Source organism: Oryzias melastigma, unplaced genomic scaffold (genome assembly GCF_002922805.2).
Source record: "Oryzias melastigma strain HK-1 unplaced genomic scaffold, ASM292280v2 sc00160, whole genome shotgun sequence".
Taxonomy (NCBI): Eukaryota; Metazoa; Chordata; class Actinopteri; order Beloniformes; family Adrianichthyidae; genus Oryzias; species Oryzias melastigma.
Window position 1 is genome coordinate 475,996 of NW_023416878.1, and position 18,944 is coordinate 494,939.

Genomic DNA, 18,944 nt, shown 5'->3' on the forward strand with positions numbered 1-18,944 from the left:
AAGGAATCATCACAAACATACTGAAAAACTTCGAAAATTGTCTGAGGGAGGCTTCAACATTTCATTACAAACATCAAAGAGAACTTCGAAAATGTCTGAGGAAGGGTTCAACATTTCATTACAAACATCAAAGAGAACTTCGAAAATGTCTGAGGAAGGGTTCGAAGTAAATCATCACAAACGTCAAAGAAAACTTTGACAACGTCGAAGAGAGGATTCAAAGGAATCATCACAAACATACTAGAAAACTTAGAAAAACGTCTGAGGGAGGGTTCAGAAAATTCATCAGAAACATCAAAGAGAACTTCGAAAACGTCTGATGAAGAGTTCGAAGTTAATGATCACAAACATCAAAAAAAACTTTGACAATGTCGAAGAGAGGATTCAAAGGAATCATCACAAACATACTAAAAAACGTCGAAAAACGTCTGAGGGAGGGTTCAACATTTCATTACAAACATCAAAGAGAACTTCGAAAATGTCTGAGGAAGGGTTCAAAGTAAATCATCACAAACATGAAAGAAAACTTTGACAACGTCGAAGAGAGGATTCAAAGGACTCATCACAAACATACTAAAAAATGTCGAAAAACGTCTGAGGGAGGGTTCAACATTTCATTACAAACATCAAAGAGAACTTCGAAAACTTCTGAGGAAGGGTTCGAAGTAAATCATCACAAACATCAAAGAAAACTTTGACAACGTCGAAGAGAGGATTCAAAGGAATCATCACAAACATACTGAAAAACTTCGAAAAACGTCTGAGGGAGGGTTCAACAATTCAGGACAAACATCAAAGAGAACTTCGAAAATGTCTGAGGAAGGGTTCAAAGTAAATCATTACAAACATCAAAGAAAACTTTGACAACGTCGAAGAGAGGATTCAAAGGAATCATCCCAAACATACTAGAAATCTTCGAAAAACGTCTGAGGGAGGGTTCAGAGAATTCCTCACAAACATCAAAGAAAATTTTGAAAACGTCAAAGAGAGGATTCAAAGGAATCATCGCAAACATACTAGATAACTTCGAAAAACGTCTGAGGGAGGGTTCCTTTGACGTTTTCGAAGTTATCTTCGCAGCCTGCAGCCTGTTTGACTGCAGAAGCTGTGATTCTGCACAAAAATTTCTAGAGCATGGACCTTTTTGGATCAATATTTTCAAATGAAAGGAAAATGATATCTGAGCATACCAGGGGTCCCTGGAAAGCCATGGATTTACACTTTACAATAGAAATATAACCATCACTGCAGCATTTTCTGTTCTTGAGTAGTTGGCTGTGATGTAAAGCCTGTTTCACCGCAGAAGCTGTGATTCTGCAGGAAAATTTCTCAAGCATGGACCTTTTTGGATCAAATTTTGGAAATGAAAGGAAAATAATATCAGAGCATACCAGGGGTCCCTGGAAAGCCAGGGATATACACTTTAGAACAGAAGTATACCCATGACTGCAGCATTTTCTTTTTTTGAGTATTTGGCTGTAAAGTAAAGCCCGTTTACAATGTAAAAACCCATTCTAAATGCCAAAATCCGCCTTGACCCCAGCAGCTCAGGGCAGACTTGCAGGAGCAGCAGGAGGCCAGAGAGGGACCCCAGGGGAAGGGCACAGATGCCCCTGGAGGTGGGGAGCAGGAGGAGGCCCGAGCGTGACCCCAGGGGAAGATCAGAGATACCCCTGGAGGTGGGGAGCAGGAGGAGGCCCGAGCGTGACCCCAGGGGAAGATCAGAGATGCCCCTGGAGGTGGAGAGCAGGAGGAGGCCAGAGCGTGACAACCAGGGGATGGACAAATTTTGGACACAAACGTCCAAATTCTGATGAATTGTCGGGTAAAAATGAAGAAAGAAATTGAAACTTGTACACATATAAATAAAACAAATAGAATAATAGAGATAAACATGTTTATTTAGCAGAGAAAAAGTCCCTAGGCTCATAAGCAATGCACTGAACACAGAATGCAACAGGTTGGATTCTCGTCATTAATCCTTTCTGTGCATCAAATGTGTTGCAGGGGTTTGCTTTTTTCAAGGATCCAACGGAAATCACCTAACCAAGCTTGGTTTTTAGGCTTTTTTGGAAATGAAAGGAAAATGATATCTGAGCATGCCCGGGGTCCCTGGAAAACCACGGACTTACACTTTACAATAGAAATATACCTATCACTGCAGCATCTTCTCTTTTTGAGAAGTTTGCTGTAATGTAAAGCCTGTTTCACCGCAGAGGCTGTGATGCAGGAAAACTTCTCGAGCCTGGACCTTTTTGGCTAATATTTTGGAAAGGAAAAGAAAATGATTTCTGAGCATACCAGGGGTCCCTGGAAAGCCAGGGATTTACACTTTAAAATAAAAAAATATACCCATCACTGCAGCATTTTCTGTTCTTGAGTAGTTGGCTGTGAAGTAAAGTCTGTTTGACCGCAGAAGCTGTGATTCTGCAGGAAAATTTCTCAAGCATGGACCTTTTTGGATCAAATTTTGGAAATGAAAGGCAAATGATATCTGAGAATGCCAGGGGTCCCTGGAAAGCCAGGGATTTACACTTTAGAATAAAAATATACCCATGACTGCAGCATTTCCGTTTTTTGAGTAGTTGGCTGTCAAGTAAAGCCCTTTTACAATGTAAAAACCCATTCTAAATGCCAAAATCCGCCTTGACCCCAGCAGCTCAGGGCAGACTTGCAGGAGCAGCAGGAGGCCAGAGAGTGACCCCAGGGGGAGAGCACAGATGCCCCTGGAGGTAGAGAGCAGAAGGTGGCCCGAGCGTGACCCCAGGGAAGGAGCACAGATGCCCCTGGAGGTGGAGAGCAGGACGAGGCCAGAGCGTGATCCCAGGGGATGGACAAATTTTGGACACAAAACGTCCAAATTCTGATTAATTGTGGGGTAAAAAAGGGTAAAAATGAAGAAAAAAATGTAAACTTGTACACATATTGTCATGGTTCAACCTGCTACCTCCTCCTTCAACCACCAGAGGGAACTCTCACCTCAGTTTTGACCACCTCATCTACCTTCACTCAGTACTCTGATCATCCTCAGCTGTTTTCCATCTGCTCATCACCACCACAGTATTTAGTCTGGTTCTCACCACAGCTCACTGTAAAGTCTTGTTTGTTCCTACATCCATTTCTAAGCGTTTATGCCTATTAGATCCTCTGGTTTTCGACTCCTGCCTGCCTCCTCGACTCCCTGTCTGCCAGTGTCCTGACCTCTGCCTGTATTTTGACCTTGCCTTGCCTCAGCCTGTGTCCCCCATTAAAACCACGTTTGCATATGGATCCACACGCCTCTGCCTCGTCATCACACATATAAATTAAACAAATTGAATAATAGAGATAAACATGTTTATTTAGCAGAGAAAAAGTCCCTAGGCTCATAAGCAATGCAATGAACACAGAATGCAGCAGGTTGGATTGTCGTAATTAATCCTTCCTGTGCATCAAATGTGTTGCAGGGGTCTGCTTTTTTCAAGGATCCAACGGAAATCACCTAACCAAGCTTGGTTTTTAGGCTTTTTTGGAAATGAAAGTAAAATGATATCTGAGCATGCCAGGGGTCCCTGGAAAGCCACGGACTTACACTTTACAATAGAAATATACCCATCACTGCTGCAGTTTCTGTTTTTGAGTAGTTGGCTGTAATGTAAAGCATGTTTGACCGCAAAAGCTGTGCAGAAGAAAAAAATCTCGAGCATGGACCTTTTTGGATCAAATTTTGGAAAGGAAAACAAAATGATAACTGAGCATACCCGGGGTCCCTGGAAAGCCAGGGATTTACACTTTAAAATAAAAAATATACCCATCACTGCAGCACTTTCGAGTAGTTGGCTGTAATGTAAAGCCTGTTTGACCGCAGAAGCTGTGATGCAGGAAAACTTCTCGAGCATGGACCTTTTTGGCTAATATTTTGGAAAGGAAAGGAAAATGATAACTGAGCATGCCAGGGGTCCCTGGAAAGCCAGGGATTTACACTTTAGAATAGAAATAGATCCATCACTGCGGCATTTCTGGTTTTTGAGTAGTTTGCTGTAAAGTAAAGCCCGTTTACAATGTAAAAACCCATTCTAAATGCCAAAATCCGCCTTGACCCCAGCAGCTCAGGGCAGACTTGCAGGAGCAGCAGGAGGCCAGAGAGTGACCCCAGGGGAAGAGCATAGATGCCCCTGCAGGTGGGGAGCAAGAGGAGGCCAGTGTGTGACCCAGGGGAAGAGCAGAGATGCCCCTCGAGATGGAGAGCAGGAGGAGGCCAGAGCGTGACGCCAGGGGATGGATACATTTTTTAAGCTTCAACTTGATAAAAGAAGGTGTTTTGGACTGCCTGCAGCTGCATAGAAGAAGACTGCCACATGCTGCTTACATCTGGCTTGCTTATCTAGCGCTGTAAAATAAGATTTTGCCATGAATATTATTTTTTTTTTGCCAAAAAAAGCAGGAAACACATTGAAAAGAAGAGATAAATAAATAAAGAGAAATATTTTGATAAGTTTAAGCAGTATTCAATTTCAACTTAAAGCTGACTGTGGCTATGCAAAATCATATAGAATGGTGGGCAAATTTAAGACAGACCAAATAGTGATGAATTTTGGGGGTAAAAAAGGGTAAAAATGAAGAAAAATGTAAACTTGTACATATATAAGTAAAACAAATAGAATAATAGAGATAAATATGTTTTATAAAAAGTCCATACACTCATAAGCAATGTACTGAAAACAGAATGGAACAGGTTGGAATCTTGTAAATAATCCATTCTGAAAAGCACATGTGTTGCTTGGGTCAGATTGTTTTCAAAGATCCAATCCATAATCACCTATTCTATTTAAGTTAGATTCAAAGTTTTCACTTTAAAGTTTTAAATTTTCTAAGTTTGTTTTGATCAAGTCATTATGCTGGAATGTCACACCTTTCTATCCACCCCCTCCTAGACTGAGGGCGTTGCCAGGATGAATTTGCACAACATTACACTCACTGATTACATTGTGTACACTTAATGTAAGATTTGAAATGTTAAAATGTTTAAAATGTGTAGTTCAAACATTTAAAATATCTATTTCTAAGTAAAAAGAAAAGGTTTCATTTTAAAGTTGTGTTTACTTGGTGAAATCTACTACATGTTTAACACTTTCTCCAACACTATTTGCTGTCCTGTACTCCAGTCCACATGAACCCTTCTAGCGCTGTAAAATAAGATGTGCCAAGAATATTTTTTTTTCCAAAAAAAGTAGGAAACACATTGAAAGAAGACAGACATAAATAGAGAGAAACATTTTGATAAGTTTAAGTAGTATTTAAGTTAAAATTTTACTCTAGTCAAAGGTTGTTTTGATCAAGACATTATGCTGGAATGTCACACCTTTCTGGCCATCCCCTCCTAGGCTTCTTCAAACCGGTTTTGCTGCCTTTGACTCCACCACCGGACTCAACCGACACATTTCCATGATAATAAAGACTAGGGGCATAAAAAGGGTTGTTTTTGCTCTGGTTTCTCATTCTTCCTTGGACGACTGACACTGCTGGACCTCCATGCCTTTGGACCTTTGAAGACCCCCCTGCTTTGAGAAGCTGACTGCAGATCCACCTTCTTTTTTTGGAGAACAGACTGCTTTTTCTAAAGCACCCTGCCTGCAAGAGTGTTCCTACTGCTGCTGAAGACCTCTGCTGCCTTTTTGATCAAAATGGCCCAAAACAGGTAAGTGGCTGTGAGGCTGATTTAGAAAGACACTTTTAGTCATTTTTTTTTTTCAAAATCAGTTTGTTCTTGTAGATTTTTAAAACATGTTTTGGTTTTTTTTTTGTTGTTTTTTTTCTTTTCTGTCCTCCTGCCACATCTGCATGTTTTCCCCAGTGCTGATGAAGTGTGGCTCCTTTTTTAAATGATTTAGTCTTTTTTACTCTGTATTTGAAAGGTGTAGATCTTTTTATGATGTTTTTGAACATTTTAGTCTTTTTTTGTTGATTTTACACAGTTTTTACATCTGTTTTACCATGTTATTACTTCTTTTTAAAACATGTTTTGCTTTGTTTTTTCATTTCTGTCCTTTAGAAAGCCAGACCGTCGCGTCATCCACTGTCTGCTCTGTTATAAGCCCACTGGTACCCTGAGCACGCACCTCGCACGGGTCTGTATGAAGGACAACACCCCAGATGAGCGTGCAGCAGAGCTAAAAAGAGCCAAGGAGTCATGCAAGCTTTGGCTATGTGAGGGCAGAACCTGGGACTACAACGACATCTGCTGCTGGTGTCCACAAGCAGCGATGAAGCCACTCATCATGCAGCTGAAGAGAAGAGGCTTCCTGCTGCAAAACCTCCCTCAGCGGTTTGAAGAGGCTGACGCTGAGGCAACAGGACTCCAGGCAGAGTCGTCTGATGCTGGGCAGTCTGCCACAACTTCTTCTGCATCCTGCCTCCCAGCATCTTCTGTGTCTGATCCAGAGGAGAACCTCTCCAGTGACGAACCAGAGATGGATCCTACATGGCAACGGTTAGTACATTTAACATCAAAGCAATAACAACACAAGAAATGCACACTAGAAAAAATGTTTTCTCTGTGTGTCTGGTTAAACTAATATGTAATTTGTTTTTCAGGCCAACCCCTCAATTCTCCACCACCCTGAGGGCACGCATGCAGAAGGCGAACCTGTATGCAAAATTCCCATCAGAGAATCCCCTGCTCCTGGAGTTCAGACACCACCTGGTCAACGTGATGCAGATCCCAAACTGCCAGCAAGAGGTAACTTTTCCCTTTTTCCATTGCAGACTGCGGGCAGCTCTGAGTTCTTGCACTTAATCCCACCCCCCCTCTTGTAGCTGCACCCTTGTAGGCTCTGCCTCTCCACGATTCAACATTCCTACTGATGGAGATTCAAATCATTGTGCCCTTAAAAATAAAATAAACGTTTTCTGTTAAATTCAGTTTCTGTTAAATTTCGCTGCATTTTTGAATTTGCCTTTTGGAAGTTTCATTTGCATTGACATCTTCCATTGAAACCCCCCCCCCCCACACACACACACACATACAAGTCATCGTACAAAATTATTTTGTATTTGTAAATTGGTTTCAATACTGGAGTTTTTTTTAATTTAAATTAAATTTAAATGACAACATGTTTAAAATGTGGTATTTAACATTTGAAAAAAAGCACTGCAAGCAAACAGAAAGCATTTATGTTGAAAGCGGAATTCACTCATTGAACATTTTTCTGTTGTCCTGTTTGTATTTTTTCATTGTTTTTATCACTATTAAACCATCATTCTCCCTCGTGTGTCCGCAGGTGGACAATGTGGCTCGAGTGCTCCGCTACATCCAGCCAAGTGGGGATGAAATTAACCTTAATTTCATTGAAAACACCACGGTGCTAGGGGACTACTTCGACCAATTGAGGAGGGTCGGACAGTCGGCTGCAACACGCATCAATTATATCAAGAGCCTGTTGCAGTTCCTGAAGTTTCTCAAGATTTCACGTGGAGGCAGCGACACTGTCTTCAGTCTTAAATGTGGCCACTACATGGACTTCCTGGCTGTGCTGAGGAAGCCCATTTCGAAGAGCCACAGCAAGGAACTGTGTAGCAAAAGGTGAGCTTTTCTACCTGAAGAAAAACCCCTTTCCTCTCCTCTTTCATGTCAGTAAATGCCACTCTCATTTGATATTTTCAGACATGGCTATTTTGTCGGAGAGAAGACGCCAGTCCACACTCTCCGTTTGGTCCTTAGAAAGGCGAAAAAGGACATTCTGGAGATGCTTGGGCGTCTTTTGAATTCCCAAGACCTGACAGAGGAGGAAAAAACACGGTACAGATATTACTGTGAGGCGCTCCTCTTGTTGGGTCACTTCCAGCGACCTGGGGCTGTGGAGGGACTGACGGTGAGTGATTTAGAATTGACTTAGCATTAGAGAGAAGGCACTTCACTCAGTTGGCAAGTGTACTCATTTTTGCTGTTTTTTTTAAATTTTTTTACCTCAGGTAAAGGAATGGCTTCAACGGATGCACATGAATGGGCGCACTGTCGTTGCTGTGAAATCCCACAAGACAGCAAACAGCCAGGTAGCTCCCTTCGCGCTGACAGACGAGGAAGACGCTGTAAGTCACAGACTATAAATGTGGTACTTTCTGCGTGTCGTTTCCCCCGGTGCCCTTTCATTCATTTCTTCAAATTCTTATCGCCTGCAGATCATCCACCAGTATTACCTGTCCGTGAGGCCATGTCATTTAAAGGATGACAGCGACGACCCCTCTGGCGCGGATCACTTGTTTGTGGCCAGAAATGGAAAACCAGTTGGAAGTGCCACAAACGACCTGAGGAGGCTGCACGAGTAGTATGTTTCAATATTTCAAATGTACCTCACTGACTTGTTCTGCAACTACAAAGTGAAATTTCAAAGCAATCTCTAGCGATCTGTCTTTGTGCTGCCACAGTGTCTGCAGTGTCTCTTAAAACAAATTTGACCCTTCTACTTTACAGTTACAAGTGCCCCAACGTCACAAGCCAGCAGATCCGGCGTGCAGTGGAGACAGAGGGGAACTTCAGGCTCACCGATGAGCAGAAAACTGGCCTTGCGCATTACCTGGCGCACACGGACAAGGTGGCTCGGGTCCACTATAGGATGAGGGATCCGGCCAGTATAGTGGACACAGCCAACCTGATGCAGGTGTTTACTGAGAGGTAAGTGATTCGACATGAATGAACTCAACAACTCATGCTGTAGATTTGCTGTTACTCAATGACACATGCCTTTTCAGGTCCTCTGATGACTCAGAGGAAGACACAGCTTCAAAAAAGAAACCTCGTCCTGCTGAAGAATTTGGCCGCTTCAAAGAGACCTTCCCAGTCACGCTCCATGGCAAGCCACCCAACAAGGTGTCTCGAGTGGAAGCTGGCTTCAGTGAGGACAGGACGTTATATGACCGGTGGAGAGCGGAGCAATTCAAGATGAGGGAAGCACACCTTCTGGGTAAGTGAATATGAGCAATAATTGCGTTAAGAATAGTAAGAAACAATGTCCAAATAGTGATGAATTGTGGGGTGAAAAAGGGTAAAGATGTTGAAAAAATCAAACTTGTACATACATAAATAAAGCAAATAGAGTAATATAGATAAATATGTTTATTTAGCAGAGAAAAAGTCCCTAGGCTCATAAACAAAGTGCTGAAAACAAAATGAATCAGGTTGGATTCTTGTAAATAATCCATCCTGAGCAGCACATGTGCTGCTTGGGTCTGATTATTTTCAAGGATCTAACTTGGATTCGGCTAACCAAACTTGGTTTTTAGGCTTCAACTTGATAAGAGAAGGTGTTTTAAAATGCTTAACCAAACTTGGTTAGAATAGTAATATTACTAAATAGCATGATCATGATTTTAACTGAACTGTTTGACAGGTCAATGGACAAGGCGGCCTCCCACTGCTGCAAAAATACAACGGGAAATAGAGAAGGAGCAGTGGCACTCCAACTGCCCTACAGCAGAATCCATTTTCGAGAGATGGGAGCCTCCACGGAAGGATGACGTGGAGTCCAGCTCCCAGCTAATGAAAAAAGTGGATAGCCAGAGCCGAGGGCAGGAGAAGAATGACGGAGAGGACAAATGCCATGGGCAATGCATTCTTTTTTAAATGCGGGAAAGAGGACCTGTGCGTAGACGCCACAAACACGCCATGCCCCTGTCACCCAGACCAGGAAAGTTTTGGGCGACTCATAAACAACTCCAAGAAGAGGCCTAATGTGAGACCGGCAGCCATGAGAGATTTGGCGGTCAAAGAAGAACTCTTATTTGTGCGCAGGGACTCTTTTCGGGGAGAAGGTGCTGATTTGACCTGGTTGGATGATTAGCGAGTGGCACTATTTATCTCTGACAAATGTTTACTGCTCAGCTCCCCCTGAAAACGGCTTTGTACATGCATATGCAACTGTATTCTTATTTTTTTTTTATTTATCTTTTACTTCTTAGTCTTACTTGTGTGACTACCTGAACTGTTGCATATTGCAATTTCCCCACAGTGGGATTAATAAAGGTTGTCTTGACTTTTTCTTATCAAAAACTCCAGCAAACTCAAATTACAAAATGTGTAATGTGGCAGTGTCTTCTGATTAGGTCATGGAAAAGAGGGTTTTACTTTGCTTTTACTTATTGGACCCTCACCCAACACTCAAAGAACCTCATCTGGACCCGACTGCCTTTCGATGCAAGGACTGGAATGTGGAGTTTTGAATGACAGAAAGCACAGCGAGGATCACTTTGCTGAAAGACCTCCCTTATGTGCTGTAGCATTTTAGGGTGAATATGAAATATTAATAACTCCAAATCTAATTGAAGTTATTAATATTATTAAGTGAAAATTGTATCAAATTAACCTCGGGGCACCACCTTCGTAATGAAGGAAAATATTACTCATTAATGATCATTTGCTACTTCTAATCAATAAGTAATAATTATCAGTCTCTCACTTCAGGGACGTCTTCAATTAACTTAGAAAATGACGAGACAAAACAATGACGGTACATCAATGATTATTTATTGTAAAAAATTGGATTAACAAACAGGATTATTGAGTATAAAAGCACAGAATTGATTATAACGTTCAGGTAAAAGATAGAAGCAAACTTTCAGTAACTAGCAAAAATAATATTGAAAGATAAAATAAAGAATAAAACAAAGCAAAATTATGTAAATTAGGCTGAGGATGTGAGTGTGTGTGTGTGTAAATGTATGTTCTAAGATGGAATAAACGTTTTAGGAGAGCAGAGAGGAGGTGTTTATAATGTGAAAAGGAGGAATTTAGCATCTAAGATTCTAAATGAGTAGACATCTAACTCTGACCACAAACAGCAACTTTTTGGAGCAGGAGAACCCCTCACCGCGGTCTGAAGGTCTGGTTCTGTTCGATCCAACGAGCCCAGGTGGAGATCCCCGTTCGTTGGAGAGCTCCGAGGTGTGAATCTGTCTGAGATCCCAGCCAGGTGCAGGAGTTAGAATCTTGACCCACAGGAAGTTTCTGTTCAATTCTGCTCAAGTTCCACTGCGCAAAAACCCCCAGAATCCGGAGAGATTTTTCTTTGGATATCTTCAAACATAACCCATAGCTGGTGATATCCAAGGTGGATACACTCCGACCATGACAGTTCCTGAGTTCACGTCCTTGGCATATCCACTCCGGGTATGGGACACAATTATTCTGATAGAATCCGGAGTTGAGATTCACTCCGAATATCAGATGCGGCAAAATGTCAGATTCAGGCCATATCCCAACACTAAGGGTATCTGATGTCAGGATATCACCAGATTTCACTCAGGTCATCTTGATTTCTGAGGTCAGTATACTCATCATACCTGATGTCAGGATATTTCAAGGTTCCAGTTATCTCAAAAAGAATGCACAAAATAAAGGTGACAGAAAAGCAGCTTTCACTCAAATTTTTTTATTAAAAGAAAAACACACAACACTGCATAAATATGCACACAACACAAACATGCATCTATGTTTTTTTTAAGAGTCCATGACCCACTCTTCTGCCAGATAGTTGGCAGAAGAGTTCACAGGTGGTGGGTTCCTTGCCGTAAAACCAGCTGATTTTCTTGTGTGAGTTGACCTTGGCTCTATACCCTTTTTTCTGTTTTCGTCCAACTCTTTTTGGCATTGTGCCATCAGTCTGGTGAGCCTTGTGGAGCGCCACTTTGGTGAGGAAAAATTAAATCCTGTTTTTTCCTCGTCACTTTCCTCATCACTCACAAAATTTGAGTTTGACCCCTGAATGTACAACAGGTCCTCTTGATTTAGGATCTTCTCTGCAATTTTCACCCGCTTTCTGAAGAGCTATGGACCAACAAGAAGAGACAATTATTTTCTTTTTATAATAAGAAAAAACAGCTTATACATTTTGTATTTGTATGTGTGTCTATATGCAAACTCAGTGCCAAGCAGTTTAGGTATAACAGGTGATAGCCACACTAGGTCAGATTATGGCTTTCCAAAAATTTTGTACTACATATACAATATAAAACATTAGCAGACTGGAGAATTTAAAGTATTATAACTTTCTACACATAATCATAAATAATTTTGTTTAACTGAACCATGCAATGATCTTATTAAATTAATCAAAACCATTATTCAGATAGGAAAACTCACCCGATCACGCCTACTAGTTAGGAGTTTCCTCCTCTTGACGTCGTCCTTCCTTCCTTCTCTCTCTATTCGCTCTCTGGACTTGATATTTTCAAATGCTCGATTACAGGCTCCTAGTAGATGGAAAATGTACACATCATATTAATTAGCATGTTTATTTCCAGTGGACTGTTCAAAATGTGCCATGCAGACTTTGACAGGGGGTTCTCTTAAAGGGTACCAAACAGAGCAGTTGGAGTCTGACTCCATTCACAGCCCAGACTAGGTAGATTTATGCATAAAAAAATTAGTTACAAGTTTTAACCATTTTTTTAAAATAATTCAATAAATTCTGTTTGGCCCATGACCGATTATGTTATTTGGATTTCAGCCCCCTGAGCGTTTGAATTTGACACCCTTGCACTAAATGAACTGTGTCTATCAAACCAACAGGATCCCCAGAATCTCTGAAAATAAAGTAAGGCTAAATGTCAGTTTGAGTCTCCCAAAAGCAGCACTTCCTTTAACTGTGAAATTGGGCAAATTAGATTTGTAATAATAAATCTGCTTAATAAAAGCACTACAATTTCAAAAAAAAACCTTGCATTTATCGAAACAAAGGTATCAGAAAATAAATCTTTACAACATTTAGGTTGTAGGATTTTGGTTAAAAAATGTATAATGAAACTCCCCAGGGAACATTATTATTAAAAAAAAAAGCAGACTTTAATTGAAACAGAACAATTACCAAAGATTTATTTTTCTCGACATGCCAACATTTAGAAAAAAATTTGTGCTTATGTGTAATAGAAACCCAGCTACAGTAACCTTAACTTATTGTGAATAATCTAAATCCAACTTTACATTAGTGTACAATACATACTTCGAACTTGATGGTAACTCCAATTTGGTTCCACGTCCTTTACTGCTTGCACCACTGTTGCAGTCACCTCCTCGTTGTGCTTCGTTCTGAAACTTTAAAAAAGTGAAGAGATAAGACAATATTTCATAATTGTCAGGGGTTCTTGTAGGTTATTGTTTTCTTAAAACAACAGTGAGAGGAAACATACTGGTCGGTTGGCCGGACCTTCCACTGAAGCTGCTCTCCAAGGTTAATATATATGTGACGGACAAGAGTCTGAAAGATAAAAAATATCAAGTCAATTGTCATTATGGCAAATGTCTAGAATATGTACAAAAAATAAATAGAGGGTACAAAAAATAACAAGCATATTGGTTGGTTACAAAAAACATAAGACAACATTCATTAGTCACAACTAAAAATCATTTGTTTTAAAGAAACAACATCTGAAACATTATTCTTCTCACTCTACAGTGTGTTACAGTCTGTTATTGGACATGTGATGTGCTTGAGTTACTGACAAAAAGTTCTGACAAAATCACATTATTTCAACATATATTAATATTTTTTTTTACACTGAATACATACTGAAAGTTCAGTTGGAGTTTTTGTGTCCGGTGTCCTGGTTGCTTGGTTTTTTAACACCTGCAATAGGACTTCTTGAGTCTGGGATACCGCTTCCAGTTTTTCCTCCATGAAGTCCATCTTCTCACAGAGAGACTCGATTTTTCTTGAGAAAACAAAAGGGAAGATGGTTTATTTTAAAGTGACATGTGGAACAAGTGAAATGAGAACATAATCCAAAACACAATGTGCAATTAATGACAATCTGTTTAAATTAGTACTATGCATTGATTAAAAAATCTTGACTAAATGATTGTAAACATGGCAAAATATATATATATGACCTATTACTTAGTTTAGTTACCACTTATCTGTGAATAATCAGTGATGATATATGCTGCTATTAAACAAACAAACAAAAAAAAAAACAACAAAAAAAACCCCAGAGATTTTTCCTTCATATGTTTTATTTTATATCTAGTATCAAGTGTTAACCCAGAAGTGTAAATTGTGTGCATATAACACACTAACAGTAAGCTTAGCCGAGCGCTGAAGACATATATCTGTAGCAACTCTGTAGTAACAGAGATGCTAACATGCAGCCGCATGGCCCAAATGCTCTATATCACTGCGCTGGCTGTTTACAGAACAACAGAAAAACCTTTATCATGATCTGGACGAAAACATACGGTAAAAACGGAACTGAAGCTTTATTGAACCTATGGTTACGTTCAACATATGTATCGCTTTATTTTCGCCGCTGCAGTCAAGGCTCAGCTCGACATCGCGGCGTGTTTCCGTGACAATGCACCTGGCCATCGATCAATTAGTCCGGTTTCTGTGAAGAAGCCATCTCAACCGAAGAAACTAACAAGACTACAGTACTGAAAACCGATTGATTTTCTGGGTCCGTTAACTTTTAAAGTTTTACCTGAAAATATCAGTGCGGGTCACTGCCCCCATCTCCCGTGTTGTTGGTGTCCTCGGAGACTCTCGGCGCACTCTGCGATGTTGGCCTCGCTCGTTGCAGGGTGTGCGGGGAACGCAGTCGTCCATGCCTACTGGTGGTTACGTTTTTCTTGTTTTAAGAATTTTACGTAGTCTACTTCTTTTGAAAGTCCACCTACTGTTCGATGCCGCCATGGCTTTTAAATAGATAACAGCACTGAGACTGCTGGGGCTGTGACTCCACAGCCAATGATTCGTCGCGTTCTTTACAACACGACCAATCACGTGTCTCTTTACTGGAATACGGGTATCACGTCACGTTCTCCTCCTGTTTGATTGGTGCTTTTGAGTTTGAATACACATTAGCATATAAGCAGTTACTACCATACATAAAGGGAAAATATTAAAAAAAAAATAAAAAAGGGAAAAGATAACCAGTTGCTTGTAAACGTCCAATAGGGGGTTAAGAAGTGGCAATTACTATACTGATTTGTTACCAAAATCAAGACTAATTTATAGAGTTTTACTGCTTGGTGTCATCCTTGACTCTGCATCATGTCGGAGGAAAGAGTTCAGAAACAATTGGAAAAGTTCTGCCATCACTGTGGAAAAGATGTTTCAAAATCAACGTTTTACCGCCATCTCAACAATGAAAAAGTGGTAAGTTGCTATTTAAAAGCCAGATGCCAGGGGTCACCTGGTGCCAGTGGGTCCCAGGTTTAATTTTGTTAAAAATGCTGCAGATTTGGTCATTAGTTCGAAATGTGACAGGATTTGTTTAAAATTTGATTTTCCTTTATCATTAAATTATTTATAAACATGGCACAACGTAGTGAAAATGGGGATAGTTAATAGTTTTTCTAAGACTTGTTGAAAATGTCTTACTTTAGCTCTGTTTTTAGTGATTTTTGTGAATGCGGAAATGTAATTAACGTTAACTGTGCAGAAAAGATCTTCTGCAGCTCTACATCTCATCACCGTCATGGAAAGCTAGTGTTAGCATTAGTGTAAATGATGAAGAACATCTGAATTACCTTCATAATCAAGCAACCAGCATTCAGTGATGTACCTGCAACCTTCATCTAACTATGACTGAGTTGTCAGAGAAAATCCATGTCTTGTTTAATATCATTCTGCAGCCAGGATTACGACATTTGATCTCAGAGGGAAAACACGACCAGGTAGATTCTTTATGAATTAAATTTTGTACAAATTTTGGTTACAATTGGTTTGGTTAACTTTCATTAATTACCTAAAATTTTTTCTAACAGTGTTCACCAATCTGCTTTACCATTCAAAGCCATAGACATATAACCGGAAATCACTCTTCACACTTGCCTTCTTGTGTGATCTCATGTGAAAAGGGTCTTACTTGCAGTTTACATCATAGTCCCTTGCTGATCTGTAATTAATGTACTAACTGCTAATTACCAAATCCAACATGTTGTGTTTGTATGTTCAAGGAAATGGAAAACCAAGACAACATAGATGAAGTGTTAGCAGAAAGTGTGCAGGTATGCCATTTTGCTGATGAAACACACTCCTTCTGTTCAATTCCAGTAGGCTCAGACATACTATGAAAACTTGTTGGCTTGAAATAATGAAATATTTTTACGCCAGATGACAAGACTACCAGACTGCATTGAAGATGACATTGGTGATGACTCTGAAGGAAATGAACAAGTATTGACATTTTCTATCAAACTTAGAGTTGATTGTTACCTATTTTACTTTCTAAATGTTTTTTCTGTGGGTTCTGCAAGTCTTTTTAAGACTCAAGATTTTATTTTAAATTATTTGTGTTTTGATCTCTTTCTAGCAAACAAGACGACCATGTGCACTTCTGGACTCATCAGGAAATGAACAGGTAATTTAATTCTATTCCTTTTTCTATATCTATACATATGTTTGAGTAAACATGTGTATAGTGTATGGTCTGTGCTGTAGTGTTTGTAGTGTTGAAGTGCCATCCTGTGGATTTCTCTCTTCAGCCAAGAAGACAACAATTATATGAAAGGTCCATTTTGACTTCATCACAAGATGAACAGGTGATTATTTTTACCCTTCTAATTTTATCTGGCTACATTTTGGGGTGAAAATCCAACCAGGTCCTTGCTTGACCTCTGTAATTCAATGTGATATGCCTTTTTCAATTTTGGGGTTTTGCTGGGGTTTGTAAGGTTTGGCTCCTTACCACCGCTTTTCCCTTTATGTTCAGTTAGTTGAGAAATGTGTATGAATTGTCAGTTTGAATTATTTCCTGACTTGCCTAAATGTCGGTCTGGATTTGTGACCTCCAGCTGGTGAGACGACCGTCTGCACGCCACATTGTGGAGTCATCAGAGGATGAACAGGTACTTTAGTTGCAACTGCATAAGAATGCCTTTGGAATTTCACTCTGTTCATTGTTTCAGATTTTCAGACTTACATAGAGATTTGCACAGATACAAAAGGTGCAGCTGTTGTTGTCTTCAGAGGAGAAGGTTTAACTTATTCTAACATACAATGCCATTCATTGCCACTTTACATATTTTTCCTTAATCAACTTGCAGTTTAGTTCTTTTGTCCACAAGAATTGCCTTCCAACAATGACCTATTAAACTGGAACATTTTTGCATATGAACACTTTCATAGCCACTAGCGCACCCATCACAGCAAGGTCTAGTGTTTTCTTCTTCACAGTTTTGGTTATTTTTTGGACGGCAACAACAACATATTACATAGGCATGTTTATTTGTTAAAAAAACACATGTGTACATGGGCACTTAAACATCACAAACAAGTTGCAGCTTTACCGTAACAAGTAGCCTTTTGGTCCTGCAGCTGACAGTCTCATAAATTATGTTTTAAAGGCTAAAATTACATTGTCAATTTGAATGATTTCTATGCATTGGTGTTTAATCCTGTGGATTTCTTTCTCCAGCCACGAAGACAGCAATCATATAAAAGATGCATTTTGGACTCATCAGAAGATGAACAGGTGATTATTTTTTTAAAATCATTTTTGTTTAGATGTGGGTCCATTTTTGTGGAAGTTCAACCAGGTCCTTAAATCCCTCTACAACCGTGGAGAGCATTCGATCCAATGTGATTTACCTCTTGCAATTTTGGACCTTCTAGTGATAAGGCTTGGTCCCTTGACACGTATTTTCGGAACCTTTTGTGTTCAGTTAGTTGAGAAATGTGTATAAATTGTCAGTTTGAATTATTTCCTGACTTGCCTAAATGTTGGTCTGTGGATTTGTGACCTCCAGCTGGTGAGACGACCGTCTGCACGCCACATTGTGGAGTCATCAGAGGATGAACAGGTACTTTAGTTGCAACTGCATAAGAATGCCTTTGGAATTTCACTCTGTTCATTGTTTCAGATTTTCAGACTTACATAGAGATTTGCACAGTTACAAAATACCTTGCTGGAACCTACAAAGAGCTAATTTACAAAACAATGTTTTCTGTTGTAGCCAAGCTATGACCAAGTCACACATTTTCCCTTGGTCTTTAGTACATCAGCACAGTTTATTTCAAAATCAGTTGCAATTTATGATATTTCAGTTTAAGCAGAATATCTCATCATGCATGTTCATAAGACTTTTATTTTTCCCATAGATGTGTCTTGAATCTGGAAACAATTTTGAAGAATCATCAAACGAGAATGACACAGAAGATAATTCTGCTGAAAGTGGTCAAGTAAGTAGAAAACATACAAATATATTTAGTCTATCCAACTTCTTGACTTGAATACAAGGTTAAAATATGTTTCTGCCAAAGCATTTGTATCTTACTGTAGATAACTGTGTGATATTACAAAATTTATCAGGATTTTTTTTTCATTTTATAATGACTCTATTGCAGACCAGTTCTGAAGATCAAGAAGTCTGGAGTGAGGAACAGCCATTGACCGATGAGCCAGACAACACAGAAAACCTTGGTGGAACTTTACCTAATGAACACAATGGAGTAGTGACTTTCTTGCTTTTTTTATTAACTAAATGGAAAGCTTTCTTCAAAATCTCAGACCGTGCATTTGAGGCCATTCTTAAAATTGTTAAAAGCTTTATTGTGTGTTTGAGTAGCATAGTATGTGACACTGTTTTACGAAACATCACAGAAAACTTTCCTGCCACTTTATACATGCTCAGGAAAAGATTGGCTGTAAAATGTGACTTTACAAAATATGTTGTATGCCCAAAGTGTCACTCTGTTTATACTTTAGATGAAGCAATCATAAAAGTATATGATAGTAGTGGGAAGGAATTGCGAAGAAAGTCAAACAAATGTTGCCATGTTGCATATCCTAGACATGCGCAAAAAAAATTCCGCAGACAATGCGACACTGTTCTAATGAGATCTGTCATTGGGAAACATGGGAAAGAGTTTCTTTATCCCAAAAGACAATTCTGTTATCGCAGTTTGAGTCAATCCTTAGGTGACATGTTCAAGCGGCCTGGCTTTAAAGAGTCCTGTGAAAAATGGAGGGACCGG

At 39.7% G+C, this 18,944-nt stretch overlaps 1 protein-coding gene and 1 long non-coding RNA gene across 2 annotated transcripts; one reads left to right on the forward strand and one right to left on the reverse strand.

Moving 5' to 3' along the window:
• Nucleotides 1-11,464: 11,464 nt before the first annotated feature.
• Nucleotides 11,465-15,504, reverse strand: LOC112138368. The gene is made up of 6 exons (XM_024260922.2): nucleotides 14,446-15,504; nucleotides 13,539-13,680; nucleotides 13,159-13,226; nucleotides 12,972-13,063; nucleotides 12,113-12,222; nucleotides 11,465-11,797 (listed from the first exon to the last, which is right to left on the reverse strand). Exons 1-6 carry the CDS (start codon nucleotides 14,568-14,570, stop codon nucleotides 11,471-11,473), a joined length of 864 nt encoding a protein of 287 aa, XP_024116690.1. The 5' UTR covers nucleotides 14,571-15,504; the 3' UTR covers nucleotides 11,465-11,470.
• Nucleotides 15,033-16,145, forward strand: LOC118598219. Its single transcript, XR_004947331.1, has 3 exons — nucleotides 15,033-15,122; nucleotides 15,926-15,976; nucleotides 16,083-16,145. It is a non-coding gene; the product is annotated as an uncharacterized LOC118598219 (long non-coding RNA).
• The last annotated feature ends 2,799 nt before the right edge of the window (nucleotides 16,146-18,944 follow it).